This window comes from Cheilinus undulatus, linkage group 15 (assembly GCF_018320785.1).
Source record: "Cheilinus undulatus linkage group 15, ASM1832078v1, whole genome shotgun sequence".
NCBI lineage: Eukaryota > Metazoa > Chordata > Actinopteri > Labriformes > Labridae > Cheilinus > Cheilinus undulatus.
The window spans coordinates 36,555,272-36,578,122 of NC_054879.1; the positions used below are offsets into that span (position 1 = coordinate 36,555,272).

General features: G+C 38.0%; 2 protein-coding genes across 2 annotated transcripts in view; one reads left to right on the forward strand and one right to left on the reverse strand.

Annotated features, from left to right (window-relative positions):
• Positions 1-393: 393 nt before the first annotated feature.
• Positions 394-12,315, forward strand: ecrg4a (ECRG4 augurin precursor a). The gene is made up of 4 exons (XM_041807489.1): positions 394-523; positions 7,789-7,836; positions 7,920-8,089; positions 12,001-12,315. The coding sequence occupies exons 1-4, from the start codon at positions 454-456 to the stop codon at positions 12,148-12,150; spliced, it is 438 nt and encodes a 145-aa protein (XP_041663423.1). The 5' UTR covers positions 394-453; the 3' UTR covers positions 12,151-12,315.
• A 148-nt stretch (positions 12,316-12,463) lies between these two features.
• uxs1 (UDP-glucuronate decarboxylase 1) overlaps positions 12,464-22,851 on the reverse strand; it is a 67,792-nt gene continuing 57,404 nt past the window's right edge. The window contains exons 12-15 of the mRNA XM_041807488.1: positions 18,455-18,515; positions 18,268-18,325; positions 17,505-17,608; positions 12,464-13,240 (exon numbers count right to left, since the gene is read on the reverse strand). Of these exons, the coding sequence (XP_041663422.1) occupies positions 13,109-13,240; positions 17,505-17,608; positions 18,268-18,325; positions 18,455-18,515 (355 nt within the window). The 3' untranslated portion in view covers positions 12,464-13,108. The remainder of the gene's footprint in view (positions 13,241-17,504; positions 17,609-18,267; positions 18,326-18,454; positions 18,516-22,851) is intronic.

The window sequence follows — 22,851 nt, forward strand, 5'->3', positions numbered from 1 at the left end:
TCTGGCCTTTTTTATATTCATGATATGAGACTTACACTCAATACCCCGACTGCACGCTGACAGTGGGCTGAATGAGTGATGATTTAAGCAGCAGAGTAAAAAATCCTCAGGTATTTGTACGTGTTTCTACCTGTTATTTCAGTCTCATGCTAGAAAAAGCAACTTTTTCCCTGCTTGATCCCTGCCTCTCCTGCTTTTTTAATGCTATTCCCTTGCTTTAAGTATGGAAAACTACCCTAGACGCATAAAAAATGTATTTAGAGCAGAAAAATTCCCAGTTTCAGCCGTGTTTCTGTAGGCAGGGAGGTAAACGACATTCCACTTACTGCCGTAGGCCAGTTTCCACTTGGAAAGTCTGGGTTCCCGCCCACTCTTCCCTCCAGTTGTGCAGCAGTTTAAGCACAGTTGTTGCCTTAAAGCCTCTTTCTGAAAAGACTCTGCTCCGGGAACAAGATGGCAACCCAGCAGCTCTGCTCGAGGTTAATGGGGCTGGCTGTCTTGCTAACACTGCTGGCTCTAAAAGGTGAGCTCAATCTTTGATTTTTTTTTTTCCCTCTTTCAAATGCCATATTTCAGTCCATATTTTGTGTATCCTTTGCCATCTGGCCCTGTTTAATCTCTATCTATTTGTAGTTCTTTTTTGGTGCTTCTCAAAAGCACCAGTTGAAAAGGATGAATTACAGCATGTCAGTGTGTAGGACGTTTTTAAGATGTTTTGTTCAAAGGTAACCCTGAAAAGGAATGAGAGCTGTTCTAAAAATTGTGTTTTTAAAACCGTTTTATTCCCTTGAAACTCTCCTTCTGTCACTCTCTACTCACAGCAACTTTGATATGGAAAATGCTGTCAAAAGAAAATAAAGCACATTTTTTTTAAAGTAAAGCAAGATGGTGGGCCATAGCTATAATTTTATACCAGTGTTTAAAGATTAAACATTTTTCAAGGACTTGACTATAACTTCATATGAGAAATCTATTCATAAATACAGTGAAAATGAAGTTTACAGGGCATTTGCTGCATTCAGAATTTAGTGGTGGCCACCAAAAGCTAACTTCATTCCTTCACCCTTATCAGTTGAACATAGAGTGCCTATAAAGTATTCACCCCCTTGGATGATTTACCCTTATATTGATTTTATATATCAACCATGGTCAATATAATCTGGCTTTTTGAAACAAAAAATTTACAAAAAAATCTTTAATGTCAAAGAAAAAACAAGGATGTAATTTGTCTTAATTCTGTTTGTCTTAATATTCACCCTCTTAAAGTGACGGAGCTAAGAATAAGACCAGTCTGGAAGGTCCAGTCACTAGTTAATCAGTATTCCTGGCTACCATTACAACATAAAGACAAAAGAACCCTTCAAGCAACTCAGAGAAAATGTTATTGCAAGTTTAAGTCAGTGGATGGATACAAAAAAAATATATTCAAAGGCACTGAGCATCTCCTGGAGTTCAGTTAAATCCATCATCAAGAAATGGAAGGAATATGGCACATGTGTAAATCTGCCTACATTAGGCCGTCCTCATAAACGGAGCACAGTGCAAGAGGGAGACTAGTGTGAGAGACCACAGAGACACCTATGACTACTTTGAAGGAGTTAGAAGCTTCAGCAGCTGAGATGGGATGGACTCTGTATACAACAGCTGTTGCCCAGGTTCTTCACCAGTCAAAGCTTTCTGGGAGAGTGGCAAAGAGAAAGACAATGTTGAAGAAAACTCATACTAAATCTTGACTAGAGTTTGCCACAAGGCATGTAGGAGACTCTATGGTCTAGTAGAAGAAAGTTCTTCAGTCTGATAAGACCAAAATGGTGCTTTTTGGCCTTCAGACAGGAAGTTATGTTTGGCAGTCACCAAACACTACACATCATGACAAAGAAACCTTACCCCAAGCTGGTGGCAGCATCATGCTGTGGGGATGCTTCTCAGCAGCCAGCTCTGGAATCCAATAAAGAATTTGTGGCTGGACTGAAATGGGCTGTTCGCACCTGATCCCCATGCAACCTGACAGAGCTTTAGCAGTTTTGCAAAAAAGAATGGAGTTAAATTGCAGTGTCCATGTATGCAAGCCTGATTGAGGCTTATCCACACAGACTCAGTGCTGTGATTGCAGCCAAAGGTACATCTACTAAAAACTTATTTGAATTTATAAAATCAGTAAACGAGTAAAATGTCAAAGGTGGTGAACGATTATGCAGCACTTTATGCAGATGATATCCTACTTTTTCTTTGTGCATCAACAAATGCAAAACAAAAATGTTTTTGAAAATCATTCTCTTTTTTTAATCAATATTGAGGTCTGTAACAGATGTAGTCTTTATGAGGCATCATTACTGCTTAAAGAGGATTTTTTTTTAACAAGAGTAAGAAGAAACAAAAGCCATTTTCACTCATGCTCAAACCTCCTAAAAAATTCTAAAACCTTTTGGATTGTGGACCCAAAAGGCAAGTTAGCCTCTAGTGATATCTGTGAAAGTTGCTCCGGTGGTTATTACGAGCTCAGAGAGATCCGGTGCATAGTGGCTGTAGATGGGAACGTTTTATCCGCATAGTCTAATGAGTTTTACATAAAATGTTGGCTCGACTGTACGATGTGTCCAAAATGTACAAAGTATTTCACTTCTTCCAACAAATCCCTCTTTGTCAGGCACTAATATATGATGCAGCTTTTGCCATTTTGTCTACTTCCGCTGTGCACTGATATCCTCTGATCAGCTGTGTGGGTCTGCAGGCTTCTACAGGACTAATAACACCACAACACGCTAAAACAAAGATATGTGAGCGATTTTAACTCGAGTGACAATGATGTGCCGTTTACTGTGGATACAAGAGGATATCTGTATGAACCGAACACAGACGGAGAGTCAGCGGGCTGAAAGAGAGAGCAGAGAAACTTTAGTTGACAGTTTTGAGCAGGAGAAATCCTGAGCTTGGGTTTGCATTTTCCACCCCTCATACCACCATGTAAGTTGAAATCGCTCATATTATCTTTGTTCTAGCTTGTTGTGGTGTTATTAGCTCTGTGGAAGCCCACAGACCCACACAGCTGATCAGAGGCTCAGTGCACTGCGGAAGGAGACAAAATGGCAAAAGCTGCATTGTAAATTAGTGCCTGACACAGAGGGGGCTTTCGGAAGAAATGAAGTACACAGTGTACAGGTGAGCCATTATACATCTGATACAGATGTTACAGATTCGATATGGCTGCAAATGCCGTGATGGCACTTTTCAAACACACATCTCCTATGGTTCAGTTAGCTAAAACAAATATGTTTATTATCCAAAATTAATGAATATCATGGTTTGTATCATGGTATAGCCTCTGTATTGTGATTCATATCACATTGTGAGGCTGTGGGCAATACCCAGCCTTAAACTGTACCTTCATGTTTGTTTTATCCACCAGGATCCTCCCTGCTCCTTTGTCAATGTGATAAATATTACTCAGTGTGCCCTCCCCACTTACAGGGGTTATCTACTTTTTGTGCACAGGTGAACAACCACCACAGACAGATCCCAGGGGAAGCCTGCTTGAATCATTTAAATATTTCCTGGAGTGCATGTGTGAAAATGTCTATGTTAAGATTTTACTGTCATGTTAGCAGCTCCATCTGAAGTCTTGGTTTCACATTTCTGTATAATATTCAAAAGGTGACGCCACTTTGGCCTTAGCCTTTGGCACTAATGTGGCTTAGTGGTGCAGAGGTCTGAACTTGAGAGTAAGTTTTGTGTTTGTGCAACCTCAGCTTCATTTCTGAACAAATGAATGATCCCCTAGTTGCCTGTGTGGGTTTGTCAGACCTTTCTGACAATCCAACAACATGCACATGTTGGTCAAATGGTGACTTGTGTAAATGTGAGCCGTAACGTTCTTCCTTTTATGTGTCAGCCTTTTGGTACAAACACCCCCACCCCCCCTTTTGCCAGCTGAGATTGGCTTCTTCACTTCACAGCTTTTAATGGAGAAGGAGTATAGCTAATGGATAGCTGGATGTTTTTATGGAGCATGTGTGTTCCCTGCATTAAAATGCACTGATTAGCTGATTAATGGACTATTGCAAATGTGCAAAGGGTTCATCAGAAGTTGAAATAATTAGCTTAAACAAAAGCACTAGAAAGGGTGACTCATGCTGAGCATGTAAATGGAATAACTGCTAAGGAATACTGTGCAGGATTATGTTGTTCACAGTTTACAGTACAAACTGTAGCAGATCCACATGCAAACAATTTTCTCAAACCATATCCCTCCACTTCTAACCACAGAGTGATAATGTGTTTAAGCCCAGAGAGAGTCTGTGTGAAAATACGGACTGGATATCTGCATCATTCTAAGGTAGATTGAGTTCTAAGGTAGCTTTAGCTTACATTAAACACTTGGTCACTTTACAGCTTTCCTAGAAAAAACTTCCTAGACCCCCCCCCGATGGCCCAGATGTATGGAGGAGCTTCAGTGCTCTGAGAGACCAGTCAATTGCCTCTTCAAGTGCTGTTAAACATCATGTGATTGAACTGGCTGTGTGCAGCGAGGTACAAGACACCTCATTAGCGCCTGCTTCACTTATTTCCTCACACGGTAAAATGCTCTGATGGAAGGTGGTAGCAACAGGAAGGAAGTTGATGTAGTCAATATATTTACATGCAAATTGGCCTCCAAGTAGCTGCATATGATGTGTGTTGGAAAATCCCTCTTAACTACGCTTTGTGCTGCCGTTTGACATTTAGATTTTTAATGAAAACGGAGAATGAACCCAGCCATGAAGCTGGGCTGTGTTGAATGAAATAGGGGGGAAATAAGAGATGCATGTAAAACTACTGGAGCTAATAATAAAGTCTTCAGCAGAACAAGCAGAGCAATTAGGAAAATGTGTGTTTGAGGAAGCTTTGGATAAGAATATGAAGTAAGAAGCTTGCTGATCCTTCTTTGTATAAAAACTAAAAGTAAGGCAGAAACCTAATTTTGAAAAAATAGATTTTCATTGAAGGGGTGTGAAGAAAAAAATCCATCAGACTGGCAACCCTTCAAAAACCCCAATCACACCTGCACAATGTCTGGGTTTAACATAAGAAGCAACTTCAAGCATGGAAAAATTAAGCCAGTGTAGAAGAGCAAAACAGAAGTGCAGTTCCTTCATTGTCCACTAGAGGCTGGCTTCAAAAGCTCGGGAATCTCCCATAAGCATTTTATTTTTGTTTAACCAAAGAAATAGGCTTACTAACAGCCTGGTTCAATAAAATACTTAAATAAAAGTTACAGTTTTTTAAAACTTATCTATTTTGATCACATTAAGGCCAAGACTTATGTATAATAGGATAATCGGGGGGTATTTAGGACAGTGTAGCTAGTTGCAAGGAGCTTTAAGGCCGGCTAGTCCCAGCTTTTTGCCTGTTCTTAGATTTGTCCAAAGTTAGCAGCCATAATTATGCTACTAACACTTCTGAAATCATAGCTGATTTTATTGCAGGGCATAGGTGGGGTGAAAAGGAACAGAAACATTTCTGTAACTTTTTCTAACTTTTATTTCTAAGGGCTTTACAGTGCAGTTTAAAAAAAATGATGTAAACCTGTAAAAACATTTACTGCATTTCTAGAAATAAATCTACAGTGCATCTAGAAAGATTTTTGACCCCACTTTTCCAATTTTGTTATGTTGCAGCCTGATGCTACAGTCGTCTAAATTCATTTTTTCCATTCATCTAGATTCAGTACCCCATAAAAAAAACAAAGTGAAAACAGAATTTATGAAATTTAAGCACATCCTACCATTTCTCTCAATTTTCGCTGAAATGTTTTTACACCTTAAGTCCACCTGTGGTAAAATAAATTAATTGGACATGGTTTGGAAAGACACACACCTCTCTCTATAAAAGGCCTCACAGCTGACGATGCATATCAGAGCAAAAACCAACCCATGAGGTAAAAAGAAGTGCCAGCTGGGCTCAGACACAGGATTGTTGTAAGGCACAGATCTGGAGAAGGCTGCAAAAAAAGTTCTGCTGCACTGAAGGTTCACAAGAGCACAGTGGCCTCCATAATTCTCAATTGGAAGAAGTTTGGCACATCCGTGACTCTTCCAAGAGCTGGTCGCCCGGCCAAACTGAACAATCAGGAGAGAGAGGCCTTAGTAAGAGAGCTGACCAAGAACCTGATGATCACTTTGACTGATCTCCAGAAATCCTGTGTGAAGATGGGACAAAGTTCTAGAAAGACAGCCCTCCACCAATCTGGGCAGAGTGGCAGAGTGGCAAGATAGAAAGCTCTCCTCAGCGCAAAACACATGAAAGCCTGCTTGGAGTTTACAAAAAACATGTAAAATGTAAATGTAAATGTACATTATTTATAAAGGCCTTTACAACACCTCACAGATGGCCGAAGTGCTTTACAAAAAATCAAATAGCATTAAAACACAAACAGCACAAGACAAATCCTGAAAAATTAAAAAAAAAAAAAACAGCATTTATAAATACAGACTAAAAGGATTACAGAGTCACAGCACTACTAGGTATTCAAAGCCTCCTGAATAAAAAAGCTTTGATTTAAAGAGGCCCAAGTCAGAGATAACAAGCATCTCAGGGGAGATGGGGAGGGGAGATTATTCCAGAGTTTGGGTGCAGAAACTGAAAAGGTTCGGTCGCCCCAGTGTTCATATGTAAACCTGGGCACTTCCAACCAGAGTTGGAATGAGGTTGGATGACCTCAAAGCTCTGCCATGTTCATGAACAGTTAAAATTTCTGATAAACAGGATGGAGAAAGACTATTAAGAGCTTTAAAAACAAACCTTAAAAGCTTAAAATCATTTCTAAAATGGACTGGAAGCCAATGAAGGGAAAATAGAACGGGAGTAATATGCTCTTGTGAGGTTCTGATAGTCAAAAGACATGCAGCTACATTTTACACAAGTTGAATGTGTCTGATTGAGGATTTGAAGATGACAACATAAAGTGCATTGCAGTAATCCAGCCTATTAAGGCATGGATAGCTTTCTCAAGGTCACAATGGCTCAAAAAAGGCTTGCATTTGGCTAGAAGATGTAATTGATAAAAGCTTGTCTTATCTACATTGTCAATTGTTGGTAAAAGTCAAGCTATGATGTTGGCTCTCAAAGATGTCTTTTAAGGAATAACTGCATATTTTTTGCCTAAAAATAGGTATTTATTGCATTAAATCCAAATTTCATTGAAAGTTGTTGAAAATTTGACTTCTTTTTTTTTTTTTTAAGGGACTGGAACAGAAAATTGTGAGCCATGCCTCCTCATCCAGTATCAGTGCCTGACCTCATAAAAGCTCTACAGAATGAATGAGCACAAAATCCCACAAAAACACCCCAAAATATTGTGAAAAGCCAAGAAGAGTGGAGGCTGTTATCATTGCAAAAGGAGGGCCAACTCAATATTAAAGTACATGTATTTGAATTTGGGACAAATTGTAATCGATAACTTTTTCCCTTATATCCTTTGTGGCTAAAATATCAATTTTAAATAAGAAATACCTACTCAAATTATTAAAACCTTTCCGTCTTGGATTTATAGTTTCTAATTTGTATAAATCTGCCCCATATAATAACCTTTCAGCTGATTGTAAAAGTATTTAAAACAAGGGAAGCATAAAGTTAGTCTTTAAGTTTCATTCAACACCATAGCTGAGGAACTACTTACAGATACAGCTAAAATGAACACTTTTAAAAGTATGAATGACACCTGACTGAATAATTTAACAGGACTTTATCTAATCTGCCATGAAGAATGAATTTTCTGCAGCTCATTCTCTCCCTCCTTCCTCTCCTACACAGATGTATCCAGCGACAGCAGCTTACACAAGATCTTAAGAAAAAGAGATGGTAAGAGTTTTACTTTACAACTTTACAAATTACAATGTAGAAGAAAATATTTTGAAATACCCTTTCACACTGCTTCCCCCCAGTGTCAGGAGCTGGTACTGCCCCCTCAAAATCCTCCATCGCCGTCCCCTCCTCCAAGGCTCAGGAGTTTCTGGCCAAACTGAGCAGAACCAAGAGGAATGTCTGGGATCGCAGTCGGCCGGATGTGCAGCAGTGGATTATGCAGTTTATGTACATGGGATTTGACGAGCAGGTGGGTTGTGTTTGTTTCCGGGGAGTTAAGGTTTCCTCTGAACTCAAGTCCCAAAACACAACAAAATCTCCAGTCGAGCTGTCAACAAGACTGCAAAACAAAAAGTGATCCACATAACAAACAGAAGATACATTTACCTTTCTCTGACATAAAACTCACACCCAGCACACACACTGATCCCCACCAGTCTGTCTCCAAACAGGAAGTTAGACTTACTTTGCTTTTTCACACCAGCATTTCAAGTTTGAGATTTAATCTTTTTTAAAGTTTGTCTGATGTTGAAAGTTTACTTTGTTTCCTTAAAAGTCTAAACAAAGGTTGTCAATATTTTTGATGCTTTTTGACACCGTGTTTAAAAAAAAAACACTATGCCTCTCATTTAAATGATCATTTGTTAAGAAAGTTGCTGAAGCTTTAAAACAATGGCAACTTTTTTAAAAACAGTAACAGTAACATAACATTACATACAGTTGGAAATGTTAAATTATTGTGACTTTGATCAAAACCTGACTTTTAAAATGCATGTAAACTAGGGATGCACCATATTGTATTTTCGCTGATATCTGATATGCTAATATTTACAAATTAATTTTAGCTGATACTGATATTGAAACCAATATTTAAATGTAGTTCAGACCTAAAACTTGTCTTCTGTCCTAAAACACACACACACAATTCAATGTTTGAGGATGAACTAATGAATACATTTCGGTCACTAAATCACACTCTAACAGATAAGGAATGGGGATGAAAAAGAAAAAGATTTCAGCTGGTGTAGGTCTCTTGGTCCAGCCTAAAACTCTATGACCAATATTTACAGCTGATAAAGGCTAATCAAAACATCTGTTGTAAATATTGGCATAAATGTTCAGATCTGCTGATACTGATACCATACTGGTATTATTGTGCATTCCTAATGTAAACATGTTAGTCCAACTGAAAATACGAAATCAAACTTTTCAAGGTCAAACTACCTTGAACTATCTTGATAATGTGGTTGGAGATCAATTATCTTTTGCGTATATATGCCTCGAGAAGAAGCAGGAAGAGTGAAGAGGGGGATGCAGAAAGAGGAACAAGAGAAACAACAAAACTACAAGTGAAAGACAAATTCATGACCGCCATGGCCATAAACCTATCTTCCATTTTACAGGACATGGCTGTAACATTGGTAATAATAGTGAAGGTTAAGCAGTGATAACCATGATTAACAGAGAGCTATATGCTGCAATATTATCATCAGCAGCCAGAATGATAATGAAAAAGAGAGAACTATTCTTAATGATAATAGCAGTTAAAGTGGTACTGATCTTGGATATAATTTAATGATAATACAAGTAAGGATAATGTCGATAGATAAAGAAGTTTTAGAGGGGAAGCTCTGCAGCAAGTCTTCAATGTCACTGATAACAGGAACAGTGTGTAACGAATTTGCAAGAACAGCCATGTAAACTGATCACCGTAATATTAGCATTAGCAAAAATAATGGTAGTGAAGATAGACATATATATTGAAAATAGAAAATGTATAATAGTAGTTAATGCAATTCAAGTTAACATAAGTTGTAGTTTGAGAGAGGTGGGTCCACAGCAGCAGGTTGTTGGTACCGAGGATCCAGATGAATCTGAAAGGCAGGTGAGCCGTGGAGCTCCCAGGAAGACAAAATCTGGGTGACAAAGAATAATTTTCTATGGGAAAAGACATGCCAGTGTATCAGTGTATTTTAGACAGTGAACAGAAATTTACCTTGGACTTTTATTGATGTTGCCATAAGGATCGAAACAGCCATCGATTAAGTTTAACTTCTACTAAAACTGTATCAAAGTTTGAAAATCTTGTGTCTGATAGAGTCCAATAACGTGAAAAGCTGGAACAGTCCAAACAAAAAAGTCAAAATTTAAACAGCACAAGCAGATGCTCTCAGACAGCTCAAGCACAGAAACCACTTTGTCCTCTGCTTGACCAAGGCTCTGGCAATCTGTCTCACAGCCTTGAAGGCCAAGCTTGAACAATCCCCACTGTGCCAATTGTTTGAGGATTTTTTTTTTTTCCAACTTTCCTTCAAAAGAAAAACCTTCAACTTTTAACAAACTCAGTGCTCGATCCAGCTGTGAAGAGTGAACTGATTTTATCATGAAAACTCACAGTCATTCCAGGTAGCAAATGGGAAAGTAGTGGAGGTCATTTGGAGATGAAAGTGCAGCTGGCTGTGAAACTGATTTTAAGAAGAGAGATTTTTAATTTTTATAACTGGAATGGAACATGTTTTCTTATGGTGGCTGCCATCATGGTGAAGTCAATCACCCAAGCTCACCCATTAAACATAGAAACCTTCCCTGTCACCCCTCATGTAACCCCACAAGGCATTTCCTGGTTAAGTAGAGACCAGGCCTGCTGCTCAGTGAACCATCCTCCTGCACTCTATAAGGTGAATTCAATAAACAATAAATCAATGTTTTGTTCCTGATAAATTTCCCATGATGAGGGAGGAAAGTAACCTTGCAAAGCTGATGGATACGCCCGTTCCTTGTTTCTCACTGGCGAATCCATCTTGCAAAGCTCCCGTCTGAACCATTTGGGCCCAGTTAGAAAGTGACAGGACCAATCAGCAACAAGTGGCAGTACTTTCAGGCGTGGCGGAGTCATGACATAAACAAACAGCAACAAGAGGTCGGTCCAATTATGACAGAAGCAGAGGATTTGAAAAAAACTTTGAGTGTGATTGGATGAACATTCTGTCACATCTCTACGGGCCAATCAGAGCAACAAAACACGTGACGTAGCCGCGACAGAGGTGTGCTTCAGCAGCATCCATGCAGCTATGTCACGTGTTTTCTTGCTCTGATTGGCCCGTAAAAATGTGACAGACAGAATGTTCATCCAATGACACTCAAAGTTTTTTCAAATCCTCTGCTTTCCCACACACTTAGTATTGAAGGTTTTTCAGACGGATGTGTGAAACAAATCCATCTGGTGTGTCAGTTTAGGAGGAAAGCTGTTAGAAGGCGGTTTAAATACACCATATGTGGTGCTGCTTTTAATAAACAGAGTCCTCAATTCAAAACAAGAGGTGAACAGCAGAGACAGGCAGAGCTGAGCAATTCTTGTCTCTACTCATTATATTCTGTTACTGTTTTGACTGAGAGCCCCCTGGTGGTAGAGTTTTCATACGGTGCATTTAAGGTATACATCTTTTTTTTTTAAATGATTACCAAATAATTCTAGATGACGACGGTTTTTGACAACTTTAACTGTTCCTTTAAACTTTCAGTGTTCATTTTTTATGTCTTTTCAGTGGCTTTAAACCTGGTGGAAAACACAGACCAGGCAAACATGAATATAAAAGAGTAAAACCAAAAGACTCTTGGATTTTTAAGGTTCTCTGATAAGCTGAGGACCAAAATATTGAGGAGAAGAAAGGAAAGCTTCTTTAAAAGCAAACTCCCTCCACAGTACACTATTTGACTGAATGACTATGTTCAAAATCAGAATTCCTTCATTCACAGAATTTTTAGTTCTGGTGCAGAGTCTCGGTTTTCTTTCAGGTCAGTGACGGTTGTGTAGAATTCACCAGGGACACGGAGGAACAGATAACGAGAACAGAGGATAAAAAAAAAAGAGTAGAGTGCACTAAATGATCCCCTAACACTGCCCTTTTTGACAGCTGACAGGATTTTTTAAAAGCCACTAGAGCAGCCTTTTCCTGTGCATGCACGCTGTTTGCTGCAGCTTCCATAAAAGGCCAGAACCGTGAAAGCACTGGCCTTTTCAACGTGTGCCTTTCATCCGTGTCTATTCTCATGACAGTCTAAGAGGAGACCTTATCAGCTGCCTCTGCTTCTGTTAGCTTGGGATTTGTTGAGGTTGAGTTTCCTAACAAGCCACGTCGTCTGTGCTCTCTCTCTCACCAGAGGCTGGAGGCTGATCTGTCGTACTGGATGGACCATGCTCGCTCCACTGACCAGGGGCGTCAGCACCACTATGATGAAAACTCCCCCATGGGCCCGCGGGACCACAGTTCTTACAGACATGGAGCTAATGTTAACTACGACTACTATTAACACCAGTCTGTGAGGGTCTGCTGGTTTGACACCTGCCAGGCAGCTGTCATCATGCAAGTGCTCGCCACCTGCTCCAGCTTCTTTGTTTTGATGGCTACACCCAACAGTATAATGCCTCTTTTATGTCTGACCTCGCATCAAAAATAAAATGGAAATAACACATTATTATGCTTTCACCTGTGATCTTTAAGTAAGCTCTTAAGGCTGCCTATTTCTATAAACTCTGTTTTTTAAAATACATTATTGTAAATAAAGATGTGGCTTTGTACTGCCCAAGTCTGATGTTTATTTTTCAGTGCTTGCAGATAAATTCACCCATTTTCCTTCCACACTAGATCATTCACAAAATTTTGGAAATGTTTTATCAAAATAGCATCATCTGAGATTGATAATGCAAATCCTGACATGAGATCTGGCAAGGAGGAACTCATCATGATGTCCTGATAAACATATGATGATTCTGTAACAGTCCTTCTAGAGGAGTTTTTTTCCAGTCCTGCAGTGAGCTGCATGAGCAGCCAGCAGGGTGCTGGCACACCGCTGATAAGAGCACACAACATCCAGTGGAAAAAAACAAAACAAATCCAGGTAGCTCATCTCTGGAGACAAAATGGCATAAAACAAACAAAATGCACTGATTCACAGCACAAGCTGTCTGCATGATTCTTCGTTCGCGATTTAAATAGCAAAAGCAAAAAATTCACAAAAAACATAGGCTGGGCTGTTTTTCATTCAGTCTTGTCCATCCAACAGGAAAGCTCAGACACTGAAGCCCTTTTTCCAGAGAGCAGCTGTGACTCCAACAAGGCAACAACATCATCTCTTTTAAGTTGTCTCTGCTTTTAAAAAAAGAGGACAAGATATCCCAGAGTGCTTTACTTAACAGTGTTTTTCAGACGGTTGCTCCCCTCAGAAGTCTTTAAAGTTCCCTCTGTGTTTGTGGAGAGTCTGCCTGACCTCAGTTGTGTCTGGGTCTTCCTTTCTTCATGCGGGCAGCTTTAGGTTTAGGGATGTACTGGTTGTTTGCCTGGTGCTCCAGTTCTCTGCTGAAGTACTGGATGGTTTTATTCAAGCCTTCCTCCAGAGGAACCTGCCAACAAAAATCAAATCATGTAAGATAGTACTGGGTGATATGATGGAAAGCGACTGTAATTTAAAAGACCAGCCATGCACTCCAGTGCTAATGATAAAGTATTGATGGAGGCTGCTCTCCAAACACAGCTCAACATTGTGTGCTTGCTTATTTAGTCAGTCAATTATGTTCACAATTGTGCCTATCTTAAGACCTCAAGTATACTTGAGTTTCTCCTGTACTGATGCAGCAGGTTCATATTTCCTAATGAGCTTGAATTTTTTAAATAAACAATGAAAACTCACAGTTTAATTGCCACTTGATGGACTACACTAAAAGCACTAATAACCTGTCTTCCGTTGCTTAGAAATGTAATACCCAAATATCAAATCTGGTCAAAATGTATCCTATTAGCTTCAGTTTAACATGGTTTATGTCCGTCTACACAAACGTACTAAGACTCTTATTGAGAAATGTCAAGTGGGTTTATAATCCTTAGATCTTGTTTTATGTCTGGCCTTGCATGATATGACATGCTTTTGACACAAAATGTTGAAATTAAAAAAAAGGTGTAGAAAATGAAAATAATGTTATCATTTACAAAACACTGAAAACAGATATCTAATGGAAAAAGAACTAAACATTAAATATTCAAACAGAAAATGTAGTTGATTTAGAAATACTTATTATGTGCAATTTTAATTGACACCAGCAACATGTTTCAAAAACATGGGACAGGAAAAGTTCTGAAATGAAGTAGTAGTTTGTATTGTCCTCTTTACTCTGATGGATTGAGCAGATCTAATCTGTATACACATATTTCAAACTGTTTTGGGCATTTTATCAACTAAAAAAAAGGCAAGAAAAAAAATGTAAAGTCATGTTTACAGACCTTTAGAAGTGTACTTGTTACACTGATGTGAATTCTTTATGTTCAGAGATTTTAAGGCTATGTAATTTCCATTTTACCACACATTTTCTGATATGGCATTTTTATGCTGTCGTCACTGGTGCAAAAACCGCTAATGATCCACTTAGTATTATGTACCACTCTATCTGATCATCATTCTGCTAGAAAAGATCTTCCTCCGTCCAATATCTTTGTGTTCTCTGACTGAGCTCAAGAGTGGTAATTTAATAATAATAATAATAATAATAATAATAATAATACTATTACTATATCTTTATTGATATAGCATGTTTCATACAAAATGCAGCACGAGTGCTTAACAACACAAGATCTAAAAAGTTACAATTAAAACAAGATTAAAGAAAACAATGTAAACAAACAGACACATTAAAAAAGTGTAAAAGTTTAACTTAATTTAAGGCAGTCAGATATATATATGGGGGCTAAATTATTGAATGCTTTGTGAAGGATAAGTTAAAGGATTTTAAAATCAATTTCTAAAATAAACAGGCAGCCAGTGCAGTGATAAAAACAGGGGAGCAATGTGATCTCTTTGTGAGGATCAAACCTCTGGCTACTGCATTCTGGATCAACTGCAGTTTTCTTAGTGATTCCAGTTGGACACAGTGTGATCACACATCATTTTCAGAAGTCTAATAATAAACATACATTCATTCATAATTTGTCATGGGTTGATGGTTTACTGTAGAATTTGGTAATCAAGGTGCATTCTTATTTTCATTTTTTTCCATTAAAAAAAAACATTTTGCCCCCTATTTTTTGTATTGCATGCAGCTGCTTCAGCGGTTATGTTAAGCAGCTATTTTTAATCTAGTTTTAGTATTTGGATTAAAAATATTTGCTTGTTTTAGTCACATTTAAGCCATTTTCACTCTTGATAGTTTTTGTCTGGTTTTAATAAAAAATGTCATGGATTTTTGCCCATATCCAAAATGCTGATATTAACAAAGTAATCTTAGCAGAAATTGAGATATAAATTCAATTCAGACATCAAATGTCAGCCCTTAAAACACATAATTTAAAGGTTGACAATGAACAAAATAAACAAATTTTAGTCCTTAAAACACACTAAAGTTTGGGGAATGATGATAAATAAAGACAAGACTTCAGCTGACTTAGGTGTGTTGGTCCAGCCTAATTCTGTATTTCCACCAGGTCCGTCTCCGGTCTGTCAGGGCTGCACTGTAGTTTGACTGTGTGCCCCAATGTCCGTCAGCACCCACCAACTATGTTCTCAGTGTGCAGCACAGAGCAGCACTGTAGGACTGCCCAACATATGAGACGGAGCAGTTCATGCAATAATAACAAAATCTTGCCAAGCTATGCCAGAAGATAATACTGAAGAGCTGTAAAAACATAACAATACACATAAAGCTATTGTTCCCAAACACACGATTTGGAAAAGGACAGACTTGCTTTGATTTTCTATTTTGTCTTTTCATGTGGATGTTTGTGCATCTACTGTGAGTAAGTAACCTTTTAATGAATTAATGTGCTTCCTCTTGTCCCTCTAACCTGTTGACTCCAGGCTTGGCTACACTCCACTATGATGTTTAGGCAAAAATTCCTGCTCTGCTTGATCTGCGCTGTGCTGAAATTCTGCACAGGGTTTGGGCATCTGGTGAAATTATAAGTCCTGCATATCTGCTGCAGAGGGCTCTAAACTGCCGGAGCTGTGACAGAGCAGAGACAAACCACAGCAGAGCTGATAGAAACTCTCTCATTGGCTAAAACTAATTCCTATCTACTCTGTTACTGTGACAGAGCGAAGACAGACTGAACATGTATCTGGTGGAATTTAGGGGTAAAACCCAACAAACTTATTTGTTCATAGGGCCAATATTTCCATCTGATAAAGGAAGATTTTTTTTTTAAATATACAAATTATGGGTTACAAATATCAGCAGATATACATATCTGCCAGTACAGATAATTCATTATTTAAGCAAATTTTAGTTTAAGTTTAAGTCCATACACTTTAGTCTTTACTTTAGCCAGAATATCTATTCTTTAACCTATTCAAATCAACCATGTTGTAAAATTAATATAACTGTAAAACATTCATGTTAATATGCTATCAATGCTTTAATAGCTTTAAAATATACAGAAGAAAATGCTTACATACCTTGCATACCTATTCCCACCTCTATCCTTGTATTTTGATAGATTATAAACACAGTGGAGAAACATCCCAGATCTTAATTGTCCAACAGTCCTGTACTAACATCTTTAGTCTCGTCCCCATAACAAAATTAAACTTACATTTTGTCCAGGTTTTTATTCTCAAAGACCAAATTTTAGCTAGTCTTAGTGTCATCTCCCTCATAGAAAAAGGTTGTACATAATCAGTTCATATTTAGTTTAAAAAATAAACCCTCAGCTGCTTCACTGTTCAAAATGTGCATTAATACATAGCAACAGGGCAGACCAGGCTGGCAACACCACTTTTCACCATCATTAGGTGTCATTAGGTCATAATCCTGCATTTAAAGGAAACGGTTGTATACTCTTAAGTAAATAAAGCTTGTGGAGCACTGGTTTGATTGAAAAGACTCTTTTATTAAAGTTGCAGGTTGAAAGCTTTGGGTCTGTTCTTCACCATTATCATCGTAAGCTGAGACTGAAACTAGCGTACATTTAGCTTGGAGGAGTACAAACTCCAAATGACAAACAAAGATATTAAGAAATAGCCAAAAAAATGCACAGAAACTGTACACGGTGGACTTTACAATCACAGACCCCAAAACAAGTGGAAACTATTATTCCAGCTTTTATGAAAGTTTAATTTCCAGGTATAAAACATTTCATTTAAATCTTGGTCATCTTTTGATGAGGGATCATTTAAAAACCTGTTTATATGATAGTGCTGTAAGAAAATACGCCTAACAACCTTTCAAACTCTCAAGCAACCATTAAGCTTTTCACATCATTTTGACTTACAGAACTTGAAACAGAAATTAATCATCAATTTTAAAATTTCCTCTGTGTGACTGTGAATGCTAAGTCACCACTGGTACAGAGACTAATCCTTGATCACTTTAATGAAAAGTATAATGTAATGATGATTTTAATATTAATCGTGTCAGCCCACCTCTACATTAAAAATTCAGTATCAGCTTGCAGACGAGAACTTTGTTAATAAATCTTTTGCTGTAGATCCAAGATGTGAGATGTGTAAAAACAGGAAACTAGATCCATAAATGTTAATCCTGTTCATGAGACACTGATGTTTTTGTAAGTGGTCAGCCGGATCTGCAGCATTGTGAGAACAGTTCTGTAGGACAGTGTGCTTTCAAGTGAAGAATTGAGAAAATGCTAGCTGACTATGGGTCTGTTGTGTGTCACACGTACCACTGGCTCCCAGCCCAGCATCATCTTGGCTTTTCTGATGTCAGGTCTTCTCCTCTGTGGGTCGTCCTGAGCCTCTGGGAGGAATTGGATCTGACTCCTGCTCACTGTGTGAGTATGTGTGTGAAAGAGAGAAAGACAGAGGCAGAGAGAGTTTTCATTGTGTTGAGGAAGACATATTTATCTTATCTTTTACGATTGTAAAACTGCAGATGTTCATAGGATGTAGGCAGTAATATTCACCGGCTTTAAAGTAACTGACCTAATTCAGCAGAGGTCCAGTCAATTGGCTGTAGAAGACTCACAATTACCCTCACATTACTTACTTTGTAGAAATCTGTTTTCACTTTGACATTAAAGAGATAATTTGTCCTTTTAAGTCAAAAAAGCCTAATTATACTGCACATTTTTGAATAATAAAATCAATTAAAAGGGTAAAAACTCAAAGGGGATGAATACTTTCTGTAAGAACTGTATATGGCTTCCATATTTAAGATTCAATTATATTGTTTCATGACTGCAACAGGGGTTAAACGCTACACTCAGAAACAGAACAATTTCCATGCCAGGGCAACCGTGAAGACCAGCTTAGCTTTGATAGTAAGTAAGATTAAAGAGGCAACAGGATGAGTGAGCGGGATAAGGACATTAAGAAATAAGCAGGCAAGCAAGCAAAGACTTTAGGGACAGAAACTTAAATGTCAGAGATTGGGTGCATGGAGAGACACACATAATTGCAACTCTCTTGATCGATATGACACCTTACCGACGAGACTTTTGATGAGACGAGCAAACTCCAATATGGTGTGCTCCTCAGGGTTTCCCTGCAAACACATTTCATAAACCTTCATAAGATCAGTGTCAACAAGAGGCAAACTCACTGACGGGAGTGCCAGTAAATTGTCTGCCTGAAGAATTCATTTCCCACTTGGGTTTGTAAAACATGAACTCACCAGATTGACCGGAGTGCTGATGTTACTGTTCATCAACAACACCAGGCCGTTCACCAGATCACTAGAGAGCAAATCAGACACAGCAGAGGAGATCTCAAAATGCATTGTTGACTTTAAGTCACACTGTAGCTTTTCCCTCACTGAGGAGCTGAGATTTATTTACGAGAACATGTGTGTGCTATGTGTAACATTATAAAATCCATTTTCTAACACAGACTAACAATTGATTCAATATTGTTTTCCATAATAAAGTCATGAAGGCAGTACAAATGTTCTGAGGTCCTTGAAGGCTTCAGTATATCCACTTTATTTCTCCTTTCTTCAAGAACATTGTACTTAACAAATCAATCTCTTATTCCTTTGTATAAGATAAAAAGCCATAGTAATCTTAGGAACAGTTTTTCATTGTCATGCGGCTTTAGTCACTGTTCCAGAGCTTTAATTACTGCACAAGTCTAAATGAAAATACACCAGAATACTATCTGTACACTGTCAAACAATAATACCCAGACTCAGACAGGATTAACTCCTTGAAGCAATACAAGCAACCTCTGAGGCACAATGCCGCTTTGAGCAGGGGTGATATAAGACGCATGCTAAGAATGTTAACATGCTGATAAAAAATATTCCACTTAATTAGGAGCAAGTGGAGGGATATGAAACAAATAAAAATCCCATCTTGCCTTGTTACCTCTGCTTTTCTATCACTTTTCATGCACAGATTCACTGAGATACAATTCATTAGGAAAATTCTGTCAACATGTGTTAGACCTTGACATTAGCATATGTTTCAAAATAGAGATAATGATATGAAGGACCACTTCACAGACCACCAGTGAAGGTTTTACTATAAAAATCTATTCCATAGTGCACATCATATACACATTAGTTAGCTCTTCATTTGCACAAATGTCAAATTTGCATTCATGAATATATACATGATATAGCGAGAGATGTACTTTGTCCATTTCATTTCTATAAAGACAATCCACTAAAAGACGGGTACATTTCTCCATTATAATGATGCTTTACAGGTTGGTGCAAACTAAACTGTCAACTAAACAAATGTCATGTTTACAATCTGTGAATCACTGAGGTCTAAAACATTTTAGGTGCACTTTCTTCCTAAATACAATGACTGCCAAGATTTGAAAATGAATTAATTTTGTTTTCATGATCTTTACTCACTTCTTCTTAAACCTCTTTATAAATAAAAGTAGTAATTGTTAAATTACTGTTAGGATGTAAAAGTGACACCAATGTGCTCAAACAGGTTACATTCCAAAAAAAGTTATCCACTTATAAAACCTGGCTCCAAAGGGCAGTGTAAAAACTCTGCAAAGACCACCTTTAACACACAATGCTGTTCTGCTTGGCCAGTTTCTAATAAGTGTCCCTGATCTTGATGAAATGTTTGAAAAAGGCCAACAAGAGGTCAGTGCAGTTATAATAAAGGTGAGTCACTCTCTCCTATCAGCTAGAGAAGCACTCGACAAGTGTGTACATCAAAACAAACACAAAAATACCAATCTCTTATAGTTCTACACAAAGTCTGAACTAACTTGTTCTCCTAAACACATCTCACATGCCAACGGCATTGACAACCATTAACACTCACAGCATTCATTCTAGCTGAGAAGATTGCAGCAGGAATCTGGCCCTGAAGGAAAGCATGAAGAGACAATTGTCCTGATACAACCAAGCTCTTTCTGTGCTTTTCCTACTTTGCTTCTTTTAGACACTGATGCAGCAGAACAGCTACATTTAAGATGTGTGATGGACACTATACAAAGAAATTGTTTAATGTGACAAATATGTGCTGTTCTGGGGTTAACCTTGACAAACCGTACATCTATTTGCTACACACAACTTCATGTCAGACTGACGGATGAGTGAATGTTTCTGGCCTGGGTAGGTATATATTTTCTCAATGAGTTTTTTGGGGGCTCCTCGCCTTCACTGGATAGAACAGAGGCTAAAAACAAGGGGAAAAAGTGGAAGAAGACACCAAGGGAGGATTGCAATCGGACCTACAACTAGTGCACTGAGGACTACAGCCTATTCAAAAGGGTACCCATTCACCAATTAAGCCTAAACCAGCACCCAAATGTGAGTCTAGTCAATATTTGACTGATTGATAGGCCCTATTAGTTGCATTTCAGTTGCATTTTAGTTGGTTATCTGTTGTTGTAACCATTATGGAGACACTAAATGACATGCCTGTATTTTTTAAATGAACAGTTCAAATATATATAAAGGTTTTAGCACAGAGTCTACCATATGCTGTATTCACACCCATGCAAATCTCTACTAAATTTTCCAAAATGTTCTGGCCAAGGTTAATGTACAAACATAGTACCTGCCCCCTGGCTTTACTCTGATTTTTTTCTCTCAAAACTTCTACATGAAGTCCAGGAGAACACCATAGGAAAATGTCCAGAGCATCAAAACAGGCAAGAAGTAGGAGTGATTATGATAATGTCAGAGAAACATGCAATAAAGCAGCTTCCTAAACTCTTTTTCTGTCAGTATTTTTTCTTTTACACATGTCAGTGGACAATGTGAGCATGTCTTACTACACACAGTAATTATTAAGGCAAAATTAACTGAAGTCCTGGATTCTACTTCACCCATCATCTTGGATAGCTTCTTTACATAAGAATCGCATTTCAGACATTTTTAGGAGTAAATGTGTAAAGTTTAGCAGATGACTGATCATCAGCCTGGCTGATTATCAACGCTGATATGCAACAATTGGCAGATCAGCATTTTACTTTACAGATTGCTGATAAAATTAATAAATCAAAAGTGGCTTCTCTGTGTGATGCGTTTTCTTCTCTGGCTCAGTATTCACTCTACAAGGTCTCACCTAACCTCCATAACACTATCTCACTAGCTAGACATCACACATAAGTACTAGCCAATAAACACTGAAGCCTAAGTGACACTGACAAAGTGTATGACATCACTTCCTATTCCATGCTGCTACAGTGCTGTTTCTCATGTACCACTAGTGCTAAATCATTCACCGTCTTCAGTTTTATGATACGCATCTTTTGTTGTCAAAAATGTTTATTGATTTTAATGACTGATTATCAGACTCATGAGCTACTTACAATCTATATTGGCCCTGAAAATCCAGTATCAGTTGACCCCTAAAGCAAACACCTGGAAGAAGAATAAGTCAGCCCATTTACTCTTATCTGGTCGAAGTCAGCAGCACGTGCCATCAGCTGAGGCAGAAAATGAGGCACAGATTGATGAGCACTCGCTTAAAGTAAATGACTGATGTAAAATACCCTACGTTTGTTGCAGCATTCATTACTTTTGTATTCTCTTAGATTCAAGTAGAGGCTGTTTCTTTATACTAAACACTGCTTTTAACCACACCACATGAATAAAGTCCTGCAGTTTACTGCATCCATTGGGGAGAGCTACTTAATAGACGTTTCCTGTCAGGAAGTTGAATGAAATGTTTGGTCCCGAAATCAAAATAATTCAAAATAATTCAAACACTTATTTTGGAGAGGTATTTTTTTAAATATACAAACTTTACTTATACTTTGTACTATTGGGGAGTTTTTAACCATTTTTAATGATTTCGATATGCTTTGGTACAATTCTTAAAAATATTTTTGGAGCATTTCTAGGGGAGTCGTGCTCATGGTCCTTTGATATGTAGATATACAGTGCATTAAAAAAGTATTCAGACTCCCTTCACTTGTTTTCAATTTTGTTTTATTGCAGCCCCTACAGTAAAAAAAAATGATAACTAAGATTCTCATTAATCTACACCCAATACCCCATCATGACAAAGGGAAATCAGAATTTTAAAAATGTTTGCAAATTTACCAAAAATAAAAAAAAACTGAAAAATATCACATTGACATAACAACACTCAAAATTTAGCTAAGGTGCCTTCCATCTCTCAATCTATATATATAGAATAACCACTTCTAATTAAACTCTCACCACTATAAATGACTGATTTACAATCCTGTGCATGTATATGCTGTCTATGTGTGCATTTATACTTGTGTAGATATAGTTATAAGGTAAATACTTGATCAGATTTGCTTTTTCTGGGAAGCCTTAAAAGTTTTATTGTGAAGGTTTTACCTGCTGAAGAGGACTGCAAATCGAAATGCATTCGTTTCAGCTTTTATACTGCCTCACCCAGAAAGACAATAACCCAAAACGACATATTTGAGTGCTGACTCTTCAGTTTCCTTGTAGGCATCCATGGATAAGACCGAACCATCCTGGTACATTGCCCAAAGATGCCAGCCCCTCCTCTTTGTGAGTAAGCATTCCATAAAACTGAACAGAAGTCATTGAGAAAGACTGAGTCATTAAGGATTTTAAAGCCTAAAATATGAAAACCATAAGGTTAAACG